We start from the raw sequence: 24,344 nt of genomic DNA, 5'->3' as shown, positions 1-24,344 counted from the left end.
GGCTGTTTGGTTGGACGGTGTAGCACCGCAGTTCGGTTGCTCCAGCATTGCTGTGTGTTTCTCTGCACTTGCTGGTGAGTATAACGCACTAATGTACTGTTTGTTACACACAGGCTATTATGACAGTATGTGTTAGTGTTATAGAACATTTACCTGTTTTTACTTTGTTGTAGTTTAATTAGCCGCGTAGCATCAGGCGCTATAGTTTGCAACTGGGTAACTAGCAACAGTGTTCAGCCAGGTAGCTAGCTAGCTAATAGCCAAGCTAAGCTAATTCGGCTAGTCGAGTTGCGTTGAGTAACTGCGAGTTTCAAATATATCAGGAGTTTTCTTGCCATTATAAATTTTAAATGGACTACTCTGTGTTTTAACCACCACCCAATACCACAGTCAAATGTTTTATTTGCAAGGAACTAAAGTTTAATTCAACATACGTTAATTCCAAACATGTTTGCATTTTAACAGTATTTCAGTTGTGTGCTTGTCTGTGTCAATTTAAGAAACCACTACAAATGTATTTTTCCTGGTTTACTACCGTAGGTTTTTCTGTAAGTAAAAGAAACGTTTTTTGCTGCTGACAACATTCTTAATACAATACTTGTCATTCAGAGCATTTATTTACAGAACTCAAAGTAGATAGCTAGATCACTTTATTAATCCCATAGGGAAAGTCTGTTATTACAGAAGCTCAAGATGCATTAAAGTACAAAAGTATTTAAGTACAAAAGTGTTAAGTACAAAAGTGTTAAAGTACACAAGTATTAAGTACAAAAGTATTTAAGTACAAAAGTGTTAAGTACAAAAGTGTTAAAGTACACAAGTATTAAGTACAAAAGTATTAAAGTACAAAAGTATTAAAGTACAAAAGTATTAAAGTACAAAAGTATTAAAGTACACAAGTATTAAAGTACAAAAGTGTTAAAGTACACAAGTATTAAGTACAAAAGTGTTAAAGTACACAAGTATTAAGTACAAAAGTATTAAAGTACACAAGTATTAAAGTACACAAGTATTGTTGTACAACCTATGTAATTAAATAAATAAAATAAAAATGTGAGATCAGATGAGATATATAATATTTAATATACTAAACTGATGTAAAGCATTCTTTGCAATAGATCTTAACAGGAGTGTTATGTAGACTCCGTAAACAGAGAGCCAAATTATGCTCCATGAGTCTATCCTGATAGTAGCTCAGTGTTTAATGATGTCCCAAATCAGTGAAGTGTTATACAGCAGTGGTCCCCAACCACCAGGCCGCGGACCGGTACCGGTCCATGGGCTATTTATTACCGGGCCGCACAGAAAGAATTAATAATTAGAGATTGCTAGAAAAGCAGTTTTCACTGCTTCTGTTTCGGGTGTTATTGTCTTATTGTCACTTCTAGGTGGGAGCAGCGTCCCAGTAGCAAAAAAAGCTAATTTTACATCGTTTGTGAGCAAATCCTCCCGCCCCCACTGGTCTGTAAAATTATATCTTATATGAAACCTGTCCATGGTGCAAAAAAGGTTGGGAAACACTGTTATTACAGTGTTATGCATTTTATACAAAATGCAAACAAGTTTGTGTTTTAAAGAACAAGGTTGTTTTAAATTTATTTTTAAAGGTTGTTTGAAAGGTTGTTTTAAATTTATTAAGTTAGAAACTTTTATGCGTCTACTAGTATTTAACATTGCTGTTGGGTGACTTTATATCACTCCATTTGTGCAGTTTGACTTGATTTGAGCAGTTTATGAGTATATACATTTAGGGTGCTTGGGTGGCAAAGCGGTGTATGTTGCTAGCTGGTCACTCGTTGACCCAGGCGTCTATGCAGATGTGATTGGCTATGTCTGAGGAGAGGGTGGCCGAAGCCCTGAAATGGTCTGCCATTCTGTTGTTTCCCAGTGAAATCAGACCAGCTGCGACCATGAATAATATAAAACAGTTGATTTTATATATACACACACCGCTCTGCAAAAAAAAAAAAAAAAAGATCACTTTAAGTTGTCTTAAATCATGTCTATGTTTTGCAGCCATTCTATGTCAGTACCTAATAAGACTACAATGGCTTTATATTTTTGGTTGGATCATTAATCACCTCGCAGCTTAGACACTGAGGTGTTTAAAAATCAGCAACACTGTTTTATAACAGAGGATGCAGTCATTATTTGGGTTAACTATAAACTGTGATACACTATCATATGCTTTAAATGTTGTTCACATTACATTGTTACTTACAAGGTTTTCTTTTTTTCTTTCATCTGACAATTTTCTTACATCTAGCAATTCCATTAGTCTCATGCAATGCCCTCCAATGAATCCCTAGTGGTCCACTTACACTTGGTTGGAATACCATAAGCCATTTATCAATTAAGCTTAAAAACATTGAGAAAAACTTGGTGGTTGGTGCACCAAAGTGATCGAGGTCACTTGTAATCTTGATGGACTCACAAAACATTTTTTTTCTACAAACTATGAATATGAAGTTCTAGAGAGATATATCTGATTTCTGGAATATACTACAGCTTACCTGTATTTTTTTAAGATAATCATCTAGCTAACATATAGAGGATTATGCCCCTATACTGCACTGGAAAGTAGCCTGCAAGGAGGGGGGCTCTGATAGTGTTTTGAAATGGAATTGCATAAAATAGGGTAATTGGAGGTGCTCAGGTGGCACAGCGGTACAACACGCTAGCCTGGGTTCGTCTACCCCAGAAACAGTTGGTGCAAGCCATGAATCTCAGACACTTTAAAACTGTTTTATTGATTTATTTTTGTTCTTTCAGTTTAGATATGAGTGGACAGGATTCAAGTTCGTTTTCCAGACATCCAGATCACTAGTTTTTCTCATCAAAGTAAAAATGAATATGTGCAAACAACTGTTGACCATGAAAGTTACTTATTAGGATTATTTAATTAATGTCAGTTTACTAGTGGCATTTATGCAAAATAAAATTTGCTTTTGGGAGCAGTTCTGGGAGCGCTTAAGTAAGGGTTGGGAAATGTATATCAACTAAATTAACTTTGGATAAGTTATTTTATTTATTACTTTAAGTAATAAGTTTAAATGTAAAACTGCTTCAGCTTAAATTCCCGTCTTATTAGAAAAATACTTTTTTATTTTAGGTATAGTTTTAGGGGGTAATTTGATCTTAGTATAAAATTGTGCTTATAGGGTTTGTAGTTATAGTTGTTGTTCTATGTGTGTTGTAAGCATGCAGTCAGCATTTTTACCCTCAAATTTTTTGACACACAGATCCACACTTCATCATCCTGCCCTGCCTGTGGAAGTGTCGCTCCCCCCCATCGCCTGTCGTCATGGCACCCAAGGACATCATGACCAATTCTCATGCCAAGTCCATCTTAAATGCCATGAACGCCTTGAGGAAGAGCAACACGCTATGCGACATCACGTTGAGGGTTGAGAACACTGATTTTCCTGCCCACCGCATTGTGCTGGCTGCCTGCAGTGATTATTTCTGTGCCATGTTCACCAGTGAGGTAAAGAGAAATGACAAATGCATGTACAGTAAATTGGCAGTACAGTGGCACAGCTTGTAGAGTGGGTGCTTCAGAGCAGCAAGAGGCTCTGAGTTCAGTCCTTGCGTCTGTGTACGGTTCTCCTAGGTTTGAGTGAGAAAGTGAGTAATTGTCACCCTGTCACAGGCACTCGGATAATAACTCACAGATGAGCCAAAACATTAGGACCACATGTCTAATAAGCTGTCAAAACAGCTCAGACTCATCAAGATGTTGGTTGTTACTGTGCAGATTTTCTGTTGGAGTATATTCAGATGTGTTTTAGATTATTGTCATGTTCAAAGATCCAGCAGTGACTGACTTTTAACTTCTTTGAAGAAATAGCCATATGTTCATGAGTCTGCTTAACCTAACAAGGTTCACAGCCGTTTGGTTCATAGGAAAACATCCCCAAAAGACAAACACTGTTGTCAGAAAGCTGTGTGCTTTTACAATAGGACCATAGATCCTTGTTTCAATCATGGTTCCAGTAGCATTTAGCAAACATCCAGAGCCTACCTTTGTTGGTTAGATAAAAGAAACGGTTTTTCATCTGGCACACCTTGTTCAGATAGATAGCTTTCCCATGTTTATGAACGACAGGCAAAGCCCAATCACTCTTCCATCTCTAGTCATGGATGATTGTTTATTGGTGTTTGAGTTCTCTTGGACAGTCTTATGCTAATGCAGTAGACTGCTTGCCACTAAACATAATAAAATAAAATAAAAAAATATATATATGTTAACATTCAGTATGTTATGTACAGTATGTTACGTTAGCAGTTAAACCAGTTTTCCCCCAGTAACATGGGTGTCCAGATTTGCCCAAAACTAGAAAGTTTTATCTTTGAAGAATCTTTTAACAACTTTCTGCAAACCACTCAGGCCTTGTTTATTACCCTTTTTTGCTTAAAAAGTGGCTTTACTTATTATTAGCATCTTACTTTTATTATATATATATATATATATATATATATATATATATATATATATATATATATATATATATATATATATATATATATATATATATATATATATATATATATATACAGTATATATATATATATATATATATACAGTATATATATATATATATATATATATATATATATATATATATATATATACAGTATATATATATATATATATATATATATATATATATAATTATTATTATTATTATTATTATTTTTTTTTTTTTTTTTTTTTTTTTTTTTTTTTTTTTAAATATATATATTGTTTAGAAATGTGTATGTTTCTATAAAACTACATTTGGATTTGAACGTTTTGTTTAGGGTTTATCTAGTTAATGTTTCAAGAAAAGCTAATGATCTTGATGTGTAAACTAATGTGTGTACCACTAGTGGGTGCAGGTCTTTCACATCTTTGTGTGTCAGTAGGAATTTACACAGTTTAGAATGAAGTTTCCACCCTTAAAACCAAATGGTTTAGGTTTAACCTTGCTTTATAGCTTACTAGCTTACTTCTAGTTTTTCCAATGTTCTATAACTTAACATTTTGTAAATAATGTAAAATGGCCTTTGCAGTTGAAGGCTGTTTAACAGAACAGGTCCTGTCCTATCTTCCGTCTTTCAACCATTGCCAAATGTGCTTGTGTGGATTCCAGCCAGGTTGATTGGGATTTGAACTTGCAAATTCACTCACTCTGCTGTGGTGTGCTAGCGTGTAACACCGCTGCACCAAATTGAATTTTTTTTCCCCCTCTGAGTGCATGTGCCAGTTATTAAAACTTTATTTATTAATACTTATACTTGTTCTGTTCCAGTGTTGGCAGTTATAGCCTAGTGGTTAAGGTACTGAATTAGTTAACAGAAGGTTGCTGGGTTCAAGCCCCACCACCGCCAGGTTGCCACTGTTGGGTCCTTGAGCAGTGCCCTTAACCCTTAATTGCTTAGACTGTATACTGGCATAGTACTGTAAGTCACTTTGGATAAAGGCGTCTGCTGAATGCCGTAAATGTTAAATAGCCTGCTCTTCCTGATAAGCTTTGTCTGTTGTTATTGTTGTTTTACATTGTGAAATTGGCAACAACAACAACAAAAAAACACCCCAATAATAATTATTCCTTATAACACATATTTTGTCAATTTAATGATTGTGGCAAGTCACTTAACTTGTATGAGTATGGTGTTGGGTGGCTCTTCATTTGTCTTTCATCTCTCATCTTTTCTTATTCTAGCTGGCAGAGAAAGGCAAGTCGTTTGTGGACATTCAGGGCCTGACGGCCTCAACCATGGAGATCCTGCTGGACTTTGTTTACACAGAAACTGTGCTGGTTACCGTTGAGAATGTACAGGAGCTGCTTCCTGCCGCCTGTCTGCTCCAGCTTAAAGGTACACACCTACAAAATGGCTGTCTGAGGTCAGGTGATGGAAAGTTTGCCCACCACACACTTTTTGCTTATGTTTATTATAACTACTTGCAGCAGAATGGTCTGACTAGCAAATCAAGCACAAGGTTCTGGCAAATAGTTTTTTCTAATTCAATGGATGATTATTCGGTCTTTTTCTTCGTTTGTCCTGGTTTTCAAAAAAAATGGAGGAATCAATGCAAGTGTGTAGTTGTAATTCTTCTTACTTCTTGCCTCGATTTTGGAATTATATTGACAGGTCCAGACCAACCTCTTTTGAATACCTTTAACACATTTTATTAAGTGTGCTGGTGTGAGATGCAATACAATATACAAACCATTTAGTTACTTTATGAGAGAATACAAGTTTAGCATAGGCTTGACTTTTATGGGACCGTGGTAGCCTAGTGGGTAGAGCTTTGGGCTATTAACTGAAAGGTTGAGAGTTCGAATGCCAGTTCTGCCATGCAGCCACTGTTGGGCCCTTGAGCAAGGTCCTTAACCCTTGACCCTTCCTGCACTCTGACCTCGGTTTCCAAACAAGCTGGGGTATGCGAAGAAAGAATTCCATTGTAGTGTACATGTGTATATGTATAAATGACAAATAAAGGCATTCTATTCTATTATAAAGCCCCCACTGCTTACTGTTTAAGGCAACCTACCTCACAGCCAAAAAATGAAAATATTAAATAGCCCAAATTATAAAGACAATATAAAACAAGCAGAAAGAAAAATAAAAGTTGTCTTGCCATAAAATGACACACATGTTTAACTTGGCATTAAAATTCTAATAAATAAATAAATAAAATACTGTTTAAGGCTAATCATGGCTAGAAACAGACAACATTTACCATTTAACATAAAGTCTTTACTAGCTTGTAGTGATTTGTATAATGTTCACCTCGACAAGTGTCCAGTTTGTTGATGCTTTTTTATCACCTGCCCTTTTTGGGTTCCCACACAGAGCTGTATCGTGTACGGAGGGCCACGCTAGGCTCCGTGTGACCCCCACCAACCCCAGACACATAGGAGCTCGCACCAGTCCCATAGATTGCACATTGCAGTTGCAGCAGAAAAAGGACCTGTCTGACCTCTCACTCCATCTAACATGGGATATTGAGACCTCATGCCATCCTTATGAAGTCTGATTGGTTGGAAACATACACACCAGTAGCCCACTGAAGTTTATTTTGTAGGGGTTTGACAGTGCTCCTCCTGTTCCTCCTTGCACAAAGGAGCAGATATCTGTAATAATAATACCCCTATTTTTGAGCAGTGTATATAAACATACACTATGGATTACAATATTAGAACACCCTTTCTAGTTATTGAATTCATGAGTTTCAGCTAGGGCTGTCGTGCTAACCGCAATTTTGAAATATCGCGGTATAGACCAGCCAACCGCAGGGCATGCCAAGCAACCGCATCACCGCGATATTCAAGTTTTTTCTTTCTTTCTTTCTTTCTTTCTTTCTTTCTTCTCTTTTTTTTTTTTTTTTTTTGCAGGGTCCATCTTGTTTTATACGCTTACAATCGGGCGTAATAAATGTTAAATAAATTCATAATGAAAATGAGCTAGGAGCGTCATTTTCCCGCAACCTGTTCTCATGTGTTGCTGCTGAGTGTCAGGCTTTGTGTTTTAAAATTTAAACAATCGCAACAGGAATTATAGGCAAGTTTATTAATGATCAAATTGAGTTCACACTCAATAAAATACTTGTAATTTCGACTATATTTAAACAGCCTTGGCGTACTAAAACACTTAATGACGGTTAATATGGCATTGCTGGCTTGCTGGAATGATTTAAATGTATTTTTTCGTTGAATAAAAATGTATTGAAACGAATAAATGTCATATATATTGTTATGTTAATTATTTCTACTAAATAGATAGTTAATAGTGGCGCAATAACCAGGATAGATTTGCTTTGATCTGTAAAGTCGCATGCAGGATCAGTACACGTGTGTATTAGTGTAACATCGGTAATGTCGGGAACATCTCTACCCCACTCAGATCCTCTCTAAACCACATCAGATGAACTTGTTGGTTCTTCTAGCGCGCATGATAACGCAGGTTTAAACTCTTACAGACTTTATTCTTTATTCTATTTTTTTTTACCATATTTTGATTAGATGTGCGTTTAAAATATTTAGCCTAAACTCTTTTTTTTTCGTTTCACAGTGTATATCTAGCCTAGGCTAGAAGCTTAATTTAAACCTTTTTTAATAGAGAAAAGACGCACATCCCTGCTCTGTTCTGTATTTAACATTAAACACGCATTTCATTGGTCTTAAAGCTGTCTCATCTTTGTCATTATAAAGCAATAATATATCGAATCATAGCCTAACAATAAAGCTTGTTTATATAGCTCTAAAATCCAGATTAATTAAGTAATTTTCAAAAATAAAAATAAAAAATGGCGATATCACCGCATACCGCGATATTGAGACAGGTTGAATATCGCAAGGGGAAATTCTTTCACCGCGACAGCCCTAGTTTCAGCCACATCAATTGTGAACAGGTGTATTAAATTAATTATATAAGGGAGAGTATATGCTTCCATATTACAAAACAAGGTCATAAAGCTTGGTTTAAAGAAACTTCAGTGGCAGCACAAAGCCACATCTCACATCTTTCCCACCTCCTATTTCTGTACAGCTGTTTTGCCGCTTTTTTGGAGAGCCTAGGACTAGGATACTGATACTGCCTGTTGCAGCACCGCTGATAAGAACCCCTGCTATAGACAGATTGTGATGGTTCACAAAACACTGCTGCTTATCTCAGTTTGACCGTGTTGTACAATTTCCTTTGTTAGACAAACGGGAAAGTATGGCGGAAGGCTGTGACACTTTATTTGTACGATACGCCTAAAGAACATGGGGTTTGTAATTAAACCAGAAAGCAACCCAGATAACAGTAAACAAAAAATCTACAATTAACATTTTCTTTTTTATAGTAGTAAACTAGGAGGTCTGTACGATTAATGGGATAGAAAATCACACATACCATGAGTGTTTCGGCCACCCCTGACCCTTAACATTTATGAGAGAACCTGCAATTTCTGCCTGTTTAAACCAAAAATTTATGTTCTGGAATTAATTAATTTGAAAAAAATAGAGTTTGTGCTCATTTTCTCATTAAATACTATCAACAAAGAAATGTCTACAGGTATGTACGTAGTGGATTAATTAAGCCACCATTGTGCAACATGATTGAGGTATTTCAAGGTCTTTTGACAGATGTTTAGTAGGTTTGCGTCCACACAAATGCAATTGGTAGGGAGGAGGGAGAGTCGGACAGGGTCCTTTCCCGTTGCCGGTATGATATTGCGATCTCCCAGAATGGTCATGCACCTGTGCTGGGTAAGGGTGGGTGTCACATGGGGTCACACACTATACAGCTCTGTGAGAGAACCCAACACTGGCAGGTGATAAGCAGTGACTGCAGGCTGGACTTGTGTCTGAGGGGAGGGGCGTGAGGCAAACTGGCTCTTCCCAGGGGGAAAAATATCACGAATCAAGACATTCCTGTCACCCTATACCACCACCACTCATCCTATTCTTTGTTTTGACCTTTGCAGGTGTGAAAAGGGCTTGCTGTGATTTCCTCAACAGTCAGCTTGACCCATCCAACTGTCTGGGTATCCAGAACTTTGCAGAGACACATAATTGCGTGGACCTGATGCAGGCGGCCGAGCTTTTTTCACAGAAGCACTTTTCCGAGGTGGTACAGCATGAGGAGTTCATGCTTCTCAACCAAACCGAGGTGGAAAAGCTCATCAAATGTGATGAGATTCAGGTAAAACTCTTGGTAAAACTTACCATGCTAACAGTGCATGTAAAATATCTGCTTTACTGTCAGGTTGTGTGAATTTTTATTGTTGTTCCTTCATACATCTTATACACACTGGAAGAAAACATGGTTTATTTGGGACTGTAATGCTAACACAGTACATTACACAAATTATATGCCAACAGAACTTTGCAAACTGTGACTTAACTGTAGAATAGCTAAATATAACTGCAAATTAGCAGCATAAATACATGCACGTTACAACAACCTGTCCTTGCCTAGTAACAAAGAATCCAGCCCATTAGCAGCATTATTCCTGAATCTGTCCCAGTAGCAGCTGAGCTGTACATTTTATGCAGGGAGCAATAGTCTTGTCCTCGACTAAGAAGTTCTTATCACTAGTCTGGTTAAATCCTACTTAGACCTACTAAGCCCATCACAGTCATTATATAATCCATTAATGTCAGTAAATTATCACTTTATCCTCGCCAGGGTCATGGCGGGTCTGATTTGATTTTTACAGAGAAATGCTATGCACAAGGCAGTAACACCCAGCACGGGGCACCAATCCATTGCAGGACTTCCCCTCAGACATAGCCAATCATATCTGCCTGGCCAGCTGATAGCACCGCTGACATTTAAACCCAGATTTCAGCACTGTAGGGCTAGCATAATAAACCACTGCACTGTCTGAGTGGTGCATGCATTTTCATTGGAAAGCCAAAAATACACCAAGTATGATCATCTCAATGAACAGCCCTGCTTCTTGTCTCTTGATGGACATTGTAATGTAATTGTTTCATAACTAAGCTCTCTGATTACCATGTTTGTTTTTTTTAAATAAAAGTCCACTTTACCATGGTTGTAAATGTTTTCACTGGCAAATTGTGCAATACCTGATTAAGCTTGACTGGTAACGGTCCTCAATAATGGGTTTTTAAGATAAATCCTTTTTCTTCCTTTCTAAATGACTGACATTTTGAGGTTATTTAGAAACCTGGTGATTGCCACTGGGAAACTATTTCTTATGCAACAGACAACAGAACAAGGTTAAGTTCTTCTCCTACAAAGCCCAAGCTTGCCAAAAGGGTAGGTTATTTAGACCATTTTTTTCAGTGTAAGGTGGGGGAAGGGGTTTTGTGGTACAAAAAAACAAATGCAAGTTTGGACCTGTTAAATGTACTTATGACAGTTGGGTTAGAAAGAAAATGTGTTGAGTCTTTGGTTCTTCCTGTTCAGAAAAAGTAGTCTTAAGTCTTACATTTTGTTAAAATTGTCTATCTCAACTCTTTCATCACCCCTCCAAAAGCCTCACTGTAACCACTAGGTTTATTTTTAAAGATTTCAGCCCGTATGTAAAAGGTATGTTCTTTCCTGAACATAAAACGCACTGACATGTCGAGACATGAACATGAATTTTTCAGTAGTAGTAAGAGTTTTTTAGTAAGATTATTTATTTATTTTTTCATTTCATGTTTTAACTGCTGTTGGTGCAGGCATGCTTGCTAAATTCCTGACCTTTTGTCAGTTCCACGTATGTTCCACATTCCACAACTGACTTTAAGGCTCAATACTAACATTGCACAAGAGTTACAGTGTTTCTCACAGCAATTTTTAGAGTTTGAATGAATACACCAGCTTTTTTAACCAACATTTACTGCGTCTGTAGTGTTTAAGCAGGAAGCACAAAAACATGGTTGTTTTTCTGTACTCCAAAAAAGGGAAGTCGGCTTGCTTGTAACTTGCTTGCAACTCACTTGTGATGTAAAGTTATTAGTTGAAACTTGTCTTTTGTAGTTTTCAAATAAATACAGGTTAAAGCAATGTGCAAACCAATGCTGTTTTCGTTACTGTCCCATTTTTTAGAGTTGGGGTTGTAGTATGTTAGCATAATATCTACAGCACTTACTAAGTATAAAAACTTACTGCCCTACAAAGAACATCTTAGAATGAGCACTGGTGTGAGCACAGCTGCAGAAATGTATTTACACTTAAATGTATTTTTACAGTTCTTTATATAGTACATAGACACCTTAATTATTGTTAATGGTATTAACATAGATGTGAAAGGGCTGGTTAAGAATGCTGGGAAAACTTAATAAATATTCATTTATTTATCAGTTAACTCTGTTTGGATTTGTCTGTATGATTGTGGTCTATTTAACTGGCTAGCATTTATCTTTAGGTGTGTTGGGGTGTGTGTGTGTTTGTGTGTGTGTTAGGTTGACTCTGAGGAACCAGTGTTCGAGGCAGTGTTAAACTGGGTAAAGCACAACAGAAAGGAGCGAGAGCCGTACCTTTCTGACAAGCTGGAATATGTGCGCATGCCTCTGCTCACACCACGCTACATCACTGACGTCATCGATTCTGAGGTCAGTTTCTTTGTCGTCATCTTCTAAAAGCCTGCTGTCCACTTACAGTTTTGTGTCCTTCTAATTCTGAGGTGGTTCATCAGTGAGAGCTTACATACCTCTTTTGCATTGACAAGGTGCCTTTGACTGATGACATGGACACCTTTTTACAGGAATTTGAAGATAATTGTTGAGATAATTTCTTTATTATTTATAAAAATTATAAAAAAGGCTGTTTTACTAGCAGTTGTAATAAATTAAGTAGGTTGTATATAGCCAGTGCAAATGCTGACAAAGCTTGTAAACAAATGAAAATACAGGCTGGGTCCACAAAGTGTTCTGATTTATTGATTCAGCACTAGCATTTAAAATCTGCCTTTAAATGTTATTTTTTAATGTTTTAATGTTAAAAGTTATTACAAATACCTAAATCAATTTTAATTCCCTCAAATGTTTACCTTATTCAAGAACCAACTGGGTTAAAATGAGCTGAAGGACACTTGAATTGAGTACATGGCCATGCAGGGACCCAGTGTGCTGTTTTGTGCTTTATAAGGTACTGAACTAGTGATCATATTGTTCCTGGTTCAAGCCCCACCACCACCAAGTTGCCACTTTTCGGCCCCAGAGCAAGGATCTTAACCCTCAATGACTTAAGCGTAGTTAGCTGCAACTTTAGGTCATACTGGATGAAGACATCTGCTATATGCCACAGATGTAAATACCTGCTTTGCCAGTGTGATTAGTGTCATATAAATGCATCTATGTTTTCTGTTTAGCCTTTAATCCGTTGCAGTCTGGCCTGCAGAGACCTTGTTGATGAAGCTAAGAAGTTTCACCTGAGGCCCGAGTTACGCAGTGAAATGCAGGGACCTCGTACTCAACCCAGACTAGGTTAGCTTACTACTGCTAATCACTCTGTCTGTTCCACACTTTGTCCTAAAAAAAAGCAAAACTGTACATTCAGCAAGAAATCAGCAAGAAATGCTTTTTTCACACTTTTTTATACTCTTTATTAAGAATTTCAAAAACGGATTACATCACTTTTCTACGGTCACCCTCTGATGCATTTTTCCCAGCGTCGTACCAACTTTTTAATGCCACCAGCAAAAATAGTTTTTGGTTGAGCGCACATCATCATCATACGAAAATCTTCTTCCCTTTAAAGCTTCTTTGAGCGTCCAAAAAGGTGGAAATCAGATGGCGCTAAATCCTGACTATGAGCTCTCTCTCAGACACGACCAATTACTACTCCTCCCACTCTCACCGTTTCCAACAAAAATATAAAAGTGTGGAAACTTTTTGAAGATTCATCGTATTTTGAAAATCTTTAATAGACGCCTGCATTACAACACCATCTTACGAATTGGTTTCAGGTGCCAAAGAGGTGCTGTTGGTGATTGGCGGCTTTGGCAGTCAGCAGTCTCCCATTGACGTTGTCGAGAAATATGATCCTAAAACCCAGGAGTGGAGTTTCCTTCCGGTAAGTAACTAATCAGGTTGTTTTTATCAGTCTGTAGTTCATGTTCATTCATGAATACAAAAGTCATAGTAGTTAGTTTAAATCTATGCCCAAGCCTTTTAAATGATCTAAAATAATTTCTGTCACGCAACTTCTTATCCGACTCAAGAGTGTGTACTGACTCTATGTGCCTGTATGCACATCTGGGCATGCTGCTGATAAGACAGCGCATGGTGTTATGGGGATCTCCTCCCAGACCTGGATCAGGGTGTTAGTGGGCTCCTGAACAGTCTGTGGCATTGTGTTCAAAGCAGAAGAGCAAGTTCTTCTCCAGATGGCTTAAACATTCCTGTGGCAGGATCACATGCAGTTCATTCTCAAAGTGTATTTAACAGTGGTGTATAAGATCTCTAGTTACCAAAAGTATTTCTGGGCCAAATGTCACAGCACTGTATGTAAAGTTGTGGTTAAAGCGGAGTAGACTAATGTTCTTAGTAGGCTCAAAGAGAAGTGCTAAGTAAAGTTAAAAAAGACCATTTAACTATTCGTTTCAGTGTGCTTATTCATTCGTAAGGCATTCGTGTGACGCAGCGGCGTATTTAGCTAGCCCGCCATCATCAGAATCCATGTTTGAATCTCAACTGTGCCATCCGCCAGCCGGGAATCTGCACAGACATGATTGGCTAACTTTGGTAGGGAGGAGGCTGCGAGGGGTTTGACTGGTCTTGGTGTCTCAAGCACTTCATTGGCACCTTGTCCAGGGTATTCCTGCCTCAGGGCCAAATATAATTTCTTCAGTGTAAGGCATGCAATGCAGTTTCAGAGAAAAAACTGTTTAAATGTTATAGTATATGTTACACTTCCTATAGCCCAGTCCTCTGCACTTTTTCTACTTCCTACTCAGTATATACAGTGTATCACAAAAGTGAGTACACCCCTCACATTTCTGCAAATATTTCATTATATCTTTTCATGGGACAACACTATAGACATGAAACTTGGATATAACTTAGAGTAGTCGGTGTACAGCTTGTATAGCAGTGTAGATTTACTGTCTTCTGAAAATAACTCAACACACAGCCATTAATGTCTAAATAGCTGGCAACATAAGTGAGTACACCCCACAGTGAACATGTCCAAATTGTGCCCAAATGTGTCGTTGTCCCTCCCTGGTGTCATGTGTCAAGGTCCCAGGTGTAAATGGGGAGCAGGGCTGTTAAATTTGGTGTTTTGGGTACAATTCTCTCATACTGGCCACTGGATATTCAACATGGCACCTCATGGCAAAGAACTCTCTGAGGATGTGAGAAATAGAATTGTTGCTCTCCACAAAGATGGCCTGGGCTATAAGAAGATTGCTAACACCCTGAAACTGAGCTACAGCATGGTGGCCAAGGTCATACAGCGGTTTTCCAGGACAGGTTCCACTCGGAACAGGCTTCGCCAGGGTCGACCAAAGAAGTTGAGTCCACGTGTTCGGCGTCATATCCAGAGGTTGGCTTTAAAAAATAGACACATGAGTGCTGCCAGCATTGCTGCAGAGGTTGAAGATGTGGGAGGTCAGCCTGTCAGTGCTCAGACCATACGCCGCACACTGCATCAACTCGGTCTGCATGGTCGTCATCCCAGAAGGAAGCTGACGCCAGCAAGCCAGCAAACAGTTTGCTGAAGACAAGCAGTCCAAGAACATGGATTACTGGAATGCCCTGTGGTCTGACGAGACCAAGATAAACTTGTTTGGCTCAGATGGTGTCCAGCATGTGTGGCGGCACCCTGGTGAGAAGTACCAAGACAACTGTATCTTGCCTACAGTCAAGCATGGTGGTGGTAGCATCATGGTCTTGGGCTGCATGAGTGTTGCTGGTACTGGGGAGCTGCAGTTCATTGAGGGAAACATGAATTCCAACATGTACTGTGACATTCTGAAACAGAGCATGATCCCCCTCCCTTCGAAAACTGGGCCTCATGGCAGTTTTCCAACAGGATAACGACCCCAAACACAACCTCCAAGATGACAACTGCCTTGCTGAGGAAGCTGAAGGTAAAGGTGATGGACTAAACCCAATTGAGCACCTGTGGCGCATCCTCAAGTGGAAGGTGGAGGAGTTCAAGGTGTCTAACATCCACCAGCTCCGTGATGTCATCATGGAGGAGTGGAAGAGGATTCCAGTAGCAACCTGTGCAGCTCTGGTGAATTCCATGCCCAGGAGGGTTAAGGCAGTGCTGGATAATAATGGTGGTCACACAAAATATTGACACTTTGGGCACAATTTGGACATGTTCACTGTGGGGTGTACTCACTTATGTTGCCAGCCATTTAGACATTAATGGCTGTGTGTTGAGTTATTTTCAGAAGACAGTAAATCTACACTGCTATACAAGTTGTACACTGACTACTCTAAGTTATATCCAAGTTTCATGTCTATAGTGTTGTCCCATGAAAAGATATAATAAAATTTTTGCAGAAATGTGAGGGGTGTACTTACTTTTGTGATACACTGTATGTACATAACATACATCTGGCAGAGCTTCTGTGATGTGATTTATGAATGTCTAGTTAAAGCATTAAAAGTGTCATAAACCCATGAGCAGAACTTTAAAACATTGCTCTCTTTGTTGCGTGGTTGGTGTTCCTCACAGGGGAAGTGCATGCCTGAGGGAGGAGCTGTGGTCATACGATCCACTGTTATCTTTTCATTGCTCAGTGTGTGGCATTTCCTGTGTTCCTAAAGGTTCAAGGTCTGGGGGGAGGTAAAAAAAAAAACTGTGACTTTGCATACTATTACAGCATTTAATTAAAATATAAACATTTCTAATAGGAGGATTAGGGTTATTTTAAAATCTGGAATTTTCAGCTGCAACACTTGTTATACTAAATTCCATAGGCTTCACAGACGGGAGAAAAATAGGTAGTTCTTGGTAGGCTGAAACACTGGCTATGTCTGGGGAAGTGTGTGATGGATTGCCCTAGTAGAACCGTGTCTGCTGCAGGCACTGCCAATTGTGCCCACTAGACCAGAGGCAACGCCGAGTTTTAAACCGGGGAGTTCAGAATCTCAGCGCTGGTGTGCTAGCGGAATATTGCCACCTGGGTGTAATTTTTGATGCAATAATTACATAAATCCATTAGCAATAATCTTAATTTCTTACTTTATTACTTGCGTTTCAGAACATTGCACGAAAGCGACGCTACGTTGCCACTGTCGCCCTGAATGACCGTGTGTATGTAATTGGTGGCTACGATGGCCGTTCACGCCTCAGTTCTGTCGAGTGTTTGGACTACACGGCAGATGAAGATGGAGTTTGGTACACTGTCGCCACTATGAACGTACGGCGAGGCCTGGCAGGAGCAACTACGCTTGGAGGTGCAGCAGCATATTTTAGCATTCAGCTTCTTAGCACTACGATTGCAGATTACAGCAGATATGAAGCCTTAACAGTTTTAGCACAGTCATGTTTGAAAAACTACTACAAGTTCAAATTCAAATTGTAAATAAACTTGAAAGTAGAGCTGCCAGCCAAACAGGTTTTGCATGTTGTTGATTGCCACACTGAATATTTCAGTCCTGGAGTTGCTCAAAGTGTTTGTGCAATTTCAGTGAAGACAGTGGTTCTCAAACTCTGCTTCAAGTACCAGTGGAGCAACACAAAGGTTATGACTACGGCCCTACCCTACCTTAAGGCCCTAGTGTGAAATGAGCCGTTTCCCGTGTAATATGCAGTTTGCATTGCGAAGTGTGTGAAATACGAGGTCCTAGCCATCATACGGCAATTAAGTATGTGTAACTTTTTAGTGGTGTAGTGTGCTTACAATGTTCGATGTATGTGTTTATGTGTTGAGTGCATTTTGTCCCTTTGGGGACTCCATAATCAATGATAAAGTGTGCTTCTCTACACACTTGATTATCTCTATGTAGTCTGTGCTGCGCCTCAAAAGAACAAGCCAGTAAAGTATTATGCTCCCTATAGTTTGTCTATGTACAGTTTATTTCTTACTTTGTAAACTCAGCAAACTTGAAAGACACTCGGTTACACTAGCTATCGGCTAGACAAAATATTCACGATGTCGATGTCTAAAGCAGCTAAAAACACAACTTGTGTAATTGAGTTTGGAAAACTCCCAACCGATTACGTAGACGCAGAGAGGGGTGGGGTGGCAAAACACGGACATAATTCAATTTATTGTGTTATACTGTATAATGACTGCTGTGAAATGGGATTTCTTTAAAAATCGGGAATTAAAAAAAAACGAGGTCTGTGAAATTGAGCACATTTTCCCATGAATTTAGTAGGGCTCTAGTTATGACTACCTTCTTTTTTTTAGCTGCTTTCTTTTAAGGGTTGTTCTCAGCACCCTTTTCTGATATAATGCTCATCCTTCCTCTGCACATGCCCAAACTCACCTCCCTAACTTTGACTACAAAACATCCTAACTGAGCTGTCACTCTAATAAACTCCTTCCTAATCCTGTCCATCCTTGTAGCATCTTCATCTCTGCCACCTCCAGCTTCCTCACCTATCTTTTTGTCAGTGCCACAATACTAAGGGCTCAAAACCAAACAAGGTTCTAGAAAACCCATTACTAAAATGTTTACATTTTATCAAAACAGTGATATATGAAAGTTAAACAAACCATGGTTCAATTTAAGCCATAGTTTAGAAACCTTGACCAGCTGAAAGGCAGTTTTGTGTTACTTGTGGCCAGCCCGATAGTCATATTGTAATCATTTCTGGCTGATCAGAGCAGGCATAGAGAAAATAACTCTACAAACAATGATGTGTTCTGATTTGTTTGTAAATACATTACCTGTAGATTGTCTTTCACTGAGTGTTTGCTTTTGAAAGATAAAAACTTATATTGTTTTATGTGTTTACTTTTTCAGATATGATTTATGTGGCTGGTGGGTTTGATGGCAGTCGACGGCACACCAGCATGGAGAGATACGACCCCAACATTGATCAGTGGAGCATGCTGGGAGATATGCAGACCGCCAGAGAAGGCGCAGGACTTGTAGTGGCCAGTGGACTTATCTACTGTTTAGGTTTGTGCCATCTATTCATTTGTGCAGTTCAAGCCGGGCAGGTCTGGCGTGAAATAGGAATAGGCATGTTGTTCATGTCAACAGCTTGAGAACTCTACAGAAAAATTAGCAGTCTGTATGGGGGAGGGGTGGATGGGTTTAATGTCAGGTGATGGCATGTTGTGTAAATCCGCTCCTGTGTCACTGTAGTAAAACCACCTGCCACTTAGAGGGTGCATATTTATTTGGCACTGACTGTAATCAACACAAGGCAGGGTTTACACGTAGGATGAAAAATCGCATCTTACATGTTCTGTTTCTGCTTATCATAAACAATTAATGCTTTAGATGTTCCACTACAGTGCTCCACATTATTAAAATAATACCTTATTTGAGAGTCAAATCATATTTTATTTTATTTTTACTCTTTTTACCCCATTTGGAAGAAGCCTAATTTAATAGATTTGGAGTTGTTTATACATATGAGAGGGGTTAATAGTTTTTTTTTGTCTCTTGTTAACTAGCTGCTGTATGTTAGGCTGATATCTGATCTACAAAAGACCATGCTTCAGTTTCTCATTTGACTGCTTTGCTTTTTAAACACATTAATAGTACAAAATGATCAATACAAAATCAACAAAAAATAATTATTCCAGAAAGTTAAAGGAAGTCACTTTACACTCTGAAGAGCATTCCAGACAGTTTGCTGGAGCTTGATTTACTTAAAATGACTGCATGTAAAAGTAGATGAAAAAACACCCACATGTGGCAATGCCATGTTGTCATGCCCAACGGAATCAGCACTGCACTGCTTTTGTGCAATTGCCCAGTGACAAATTACATATACATTACATATACTCTTCTAGAGGCTTTTGGCTTTATTGCCTACCCCTAGTTTTATTGATCAAGGACTGATGACATAATCATGTGCTCATACCCATCCTAAACATACACTAGCATTATGCCAGCATGTTAATGAGGATGTTATGTTAAACTAAAAAGGCATTATTTACACTGTGTTTAGATAAAAGGGTGTATGTTTAAATAGATAGGTTCATTCTTGGCCAGACATCTTATTAAAATGTATGTATTATGTTGCTGTTACATGATGACAGGTGGCTATGATGGCTTAAACATCTTGAATTCAGTGGAGCGCTATGATCCGCACACCGGTCACTGGACCAGTGTCACTCCCATGGTCAACAAACGCTCAGGTGACTTACAGAAGCTTTTCTAGCTTTTAGTTTTAAATCACTGTTTGTGGAAAGCACTAAAGAACCCATTTTCTTTTTGCCTTTCCTATATTTCATGTTCTAGGTGCTGGGGTGGCTCTTCTAAATGACCATATTTACGTTGTTGGAGGGTTTGATGGTACGGCCCATCTTTCCTCTGTAGAGGTGTACAATATTCGCACAGATTACTGGACTACTGTGGCACCCATGACCACTCCACGCTGCTATGTGGGAGCCACAGTTTTGAGGGGACGACTGTATGCTATTGCAGGGTAAGATTTGTCAGCGGAGTGAAATTGATTGGATGTAGTCACTTCTATTTTATTTGCATTTTTAAGATGATAATAATAAAGCATAGCACTGGATCTTAGAACGATTGTCAAAAAATTTATTAGATACAAGTCATTATGGGTAACCAATCAGAAAAAACTGTTGCACTGTTTATTAGTCTTATCATTTATCCAGCACACCAAACAAATGTTAAAAAATTAAAGCACAGTGCTGTAGTTTTAGAGATACTCATATCATAGATGCTGTTGTTCTGAAAGGAGGAGATGTGTATGAGTGCTGCAGAAGTGGGAAAGGTCATTCCAGAATTAGAAGACAAAAATGAACCACTAGAATGGAAACTAGTTCATCAACCTCAATTAAGTCTCAAAATTGTTTTGTATAAAGACTATGTTAAAGGATGCTGTACAAATAGGGGTTATTAGTATTTAAACAGCTAACCATGTCTAACTACATGATAATTGTCTACCCAACTACAGATATGATGGGAACTCCCTGCTGAACAGTATCGAATGTTACGACCCTGTACTGGACAGCTGGGAGGTAGTGACCTCCATGGCTACACAGCGATGTGATGCAGGGGTTTGTGTGCTGCGGGAGAAATGAGAACATGACTGCCAGACACTCTGAATGGCAAGGACATGGAAATGATGGGGTGGTCACTGGCAGCTAACACGAGACTGTTCTTTTATTCACCATTTGTTTTAGCATGCAGGAGGAAGTAACTTGGAAACATAAATCATCTGAGCTCTCTTCAGTTTTCTGCTCAATTGTTATGTTCAGTTCGAATTGTTGACATTTGGAAAATGTAAACATGTTGCAGAGACATTGAGGCCTGCCTGAACGTCTTCACTTTTCTTCTACATTATGCTGTAGTTCAGACATGTCCACTGTTGTGACTCCACGAAAGGTGCAATATTTTAAACTACTGACGTAAAAGACTAAATATGCAGACACTGTAATGTGTTGTTATACTGTTGCTGCTTCATCTGATTGCCGGTGTGGGCAAACATTTCACCAAATCAAATTTATTGTAAATGGAGTGTAACCATTAAAGGAAAGGATGATTTAAGGGTTCTATAGTAGGACACTGAGGTTTCTGACTAAAAAGAAACACTTAACTTGGTTTCTTACTGATCCTTCCAGCTTTTTCTTAAAGATTGTACTATGAGAAGTATGTACCTTCCTTATTATCTGAGACTTACAGATTCAGTAAGGATGGACAAAATCATTATTATTGTTGCAAAAAAAATAAGAAAATATTCACTCCAAGAAGTGGAATATGATGTCATGAAATGAAGATTCAAGCCTTTTCCAAAGTGGTTGTGAACATCTTTGTTGCTAGCTATGATGCCAACAATGAGAAATAAAGCATGTACAATACAAAAAGGTTACTTGATGTACCTTTAAATGAGTTCAATTGCCATACAATGAACATCACAGTATGTACTTTGATTTCTTAGTCAGTTTTGGGTATTTTTAAATTATTTGAAGTGCATTTATAAGTGAATCACAATTATTGATTTACCTGTGTTCCAAATACTGGTAAAAATGAAGATCTTGAATAATTATGTTTAAATAAAAGTGTTTAAATAATTGTCAATATGTGTTTATTGTTAAGATTTATGATCCTTGATGTGTAATGTTTGCATTTTGTACAAAGTAATATCAGTTTTGTGTTGAACAGAACCACTATAATACATGAAATAAAATGTCTGGACATAAGTTTGGTTCTCATTAATTATCAACTATTTTTCTGCCTTCTTAAAAAATTTTTGTAGCATGGATGAGTTATTATTTAATTTACAGTCAATTTGCAGACCTTCTTATAACTGCATGGCTCAGTGCCTTTCAATGTGGGGCATTTTTACTATGCTACCTATTAAAGTAATTTTACCAACTGTCTGTCCTGTCTGTTGGATGAAAATTTCATTAATTGCAATAATGGCTGAACCATGGACAGTAAAAGTCATTTTAAATCACTTTATTCTCTATTATTTTTGTCTTGTAAAACTATTTAAAATGTATTTAAAAAATTTTGACATTTTCAGTCAGTACACGAATCAAATAAAGGGGGAAAACTGAAAACTGTAACAGCATTCTCTTTATTGTATTTCTCTTAAGTGTAATAATTAAATCTTATGTTTTACTCTGTCAGTTTGGTAATACATTGTTTAAATAATGTAACTATTTAAAAATTTAAATTAAATGTTTAATATTTAAGAAAATACATTTAAAGATGTGTGGTGATGCCACTCTGAAACAAATGCTGGTAATGACAGTTTTGTTAGTTCACCTTCTGTGTGAATGTTGTTCTGTTGTTGCTTTTGATTAGTCTGTGTTTTATGTACGGCTGATGCAGTCTTGTTTTGCCACGATTAAATAAGTCAGATCTTTACTATATCTAGTCTATCTCCCAGGTTACAGTACAGATATAATTCTTTAAAAAACACATAAAATTTTATTCTGGCATGGGTACTATAATGTCAAGTCTAGAATAAATACAGATATAAAGAAAACATAATTGCAACTCAAATTATTTGACATTTAAAGCAAATACACTTCATGGACAATGATTTTAAACAAAAACATATAAAAGGATGTGACCTGTCAAATAATTATACAAAAAAAAAAAAAAATTACAATTCTGAGTTTAAAGCTTTGAGAAGGAACAACAGCTCCTCTATAAGCAGCAGGTCACACAAGCTTGACAAAAACATTTAGTAATCTATTAGTGATCGGTTTAACAACACAAATGCCCACTTGATTATTATTTATTTATAATGTATTTTCTCTTTGAAATTAGTTTCTGATATGTACAATGAGTCAAAACAAAAAAAGCCTTCGTATCGTTGCCCATATCTTTAGCAAATACTCACTCACTCACTGTCTTAACTGCTTATCCAATTAAGGTCACGGGGGTGGGTTGTGCTGAAGCCTATCCCAGCTTTTCAATGGGCGCAAGGCACACAGTAATACCCTGGACAGTCCATCGTGGGGCAGACACACACACGTTCTCCTATAGGGCAATTCAGTGTCTCCAATTAACCTGACCATGTTTTTGGACTGTGGGAGGAAACCCACGCAGACACGGGGAGAACAGCCAAACTCCGCACAGGATGGACCCGGACCGCCCCGCCAGGGGATCGAACCCAGGACCTTCTTGCTGCTACCCACCGAGCCACTGTGCAGCTCTACTTTGGCAAATAGTATTGATTAATTTTCTTACTTTTGCATTCAGAATTGAATTTGCAACAAAGTGATTATTAGATTTCCCACCACACCTTAAGCGTGTAGCTACAATACTTTGTGAAATGATCATTTTCATATTAACGATACAACTCTAACGATGAACAATTTATGACCAAATGCATCATCATCAGTTTTAGCCATTAAAAGTTAGTGTTCGTGTGAAGAAAACTGATCAACATTTGCTACAGTTATGATTAAAGGTACATAGTTCCGGGTTTTGACTCACAGGTGTACAGACAGCTGTGCATTTTTCTACAGCGCTGCTGCAGGTGAACTGAGCTTCTGATAGGCTCGTTTAAAAGTCCAGTTCCGTCTAACGTAATCACCTGCTGACTGCAAAGTCTATTTCAAATTCATATGGAACCGCCCCTTTTTTCGAATGCCTAAAGAGCCGACCAAAATAGCAAAATAAAAGTTAAAAATAAGTTATTTCATAGTAGTTACGCAGAAGTAATAGATGATATCGAAATATTTGTTTTAACTTTACATTTACAAATGTGAAGTTAAAAGGACTTAACTTAGTTAACTTTGGTTTACAACAATAGCACTGTTTCGGTAGTCCGCATGCGCAAAAGATGGCACGGTTTTAGTGAGTCATATTATGGTCTTAACTCACCATTGAGCCGACTCTTAAAGGTTCCCAATGACCCTTCGTTTAGTAGAGGTATAAGATTTACATGTTCTGATAAATCTTGCTGCTTGCTTTCATACCAAATGTTAGTGAGGTTGGTATGTAAACAAAATTAATGTAAAAACAGCAAGATGCATCAGTACATATAATTATCACATTTGCATCTTTTTAAGTATTTAAACTAATTTACTAAACTACTAAATAATTTATTTATTAGTTCATTGCTTTGTTATTTCATTACTAATATTACCAATACGTTTCTAGTCTGAAATTCATTTTGGTTAAGACCTTTTTAACCTAAATGTTACTGAGAGTCGACTCTGAACGTTCTTCTCAAAGAATCGACTCAAAGAGTCGATTAAACGACACATCGCTAAACGGCACGGCTATAAATGAAGCGGCGCGCGCGCAACTTCTGCATTGCTGTGTTGGCGG

At 38.0% G+C, this 24,344-nt stretch overlaps 1 protein-coding gene across 1 annotated transcript; it reads left to right on the top strand.

Moving 5' to 3' along the window:
* On the top strand, positions 1-22,094 carry LOC134317712 (kelch-like protein 12). Its single transcript, XM_062998433.1, has 12 exons — positions 1-74; positions 3,243-3,487; positions 5,709-5,862; positions 9,461-9,678; positions 11,895-12,044; positions 12,803-12,917; positions 13,400-13,506; positions 16,655-16,850; positions 18,369-18,527; positions 19,622-19,720; positions 19,824-20,010; positions 20,506-22,094. Exons 2-12 carry the CDS (start codon positions 3,305-3,307, stop codon positions 20,630-20,632), a joined length of 1,695 nt encoding a protein of 564 aa, XP_062854503.1. The 5' UTR covers positions 1-74; positions 3,243-3,304; the 3' UTR covers positions 20,633-22,094.
* Positions 22,095-24,344: the final 2,250 nt, after the last annotated feature.

The sequence above is a fragment of the Trichomycterus rosablanca genome, chromosome 7, assembly GCF_030014385.1.
Source record: "Trichomycterus rosablanca isolate fTriRos1 chromosome 7, fTriRos1.hap1, whole genome shotgun sequence".
Lineage (NCBI taxonomy): Eukaryota > Metazoa > Chordata > Actinopteri > Siluriformes > Trichomycteridae > Trichomycterus > Trichomycterus rosablanca.
This window is presented reverse-complemented; position numbering and strand designations above follow the sequence as displayed.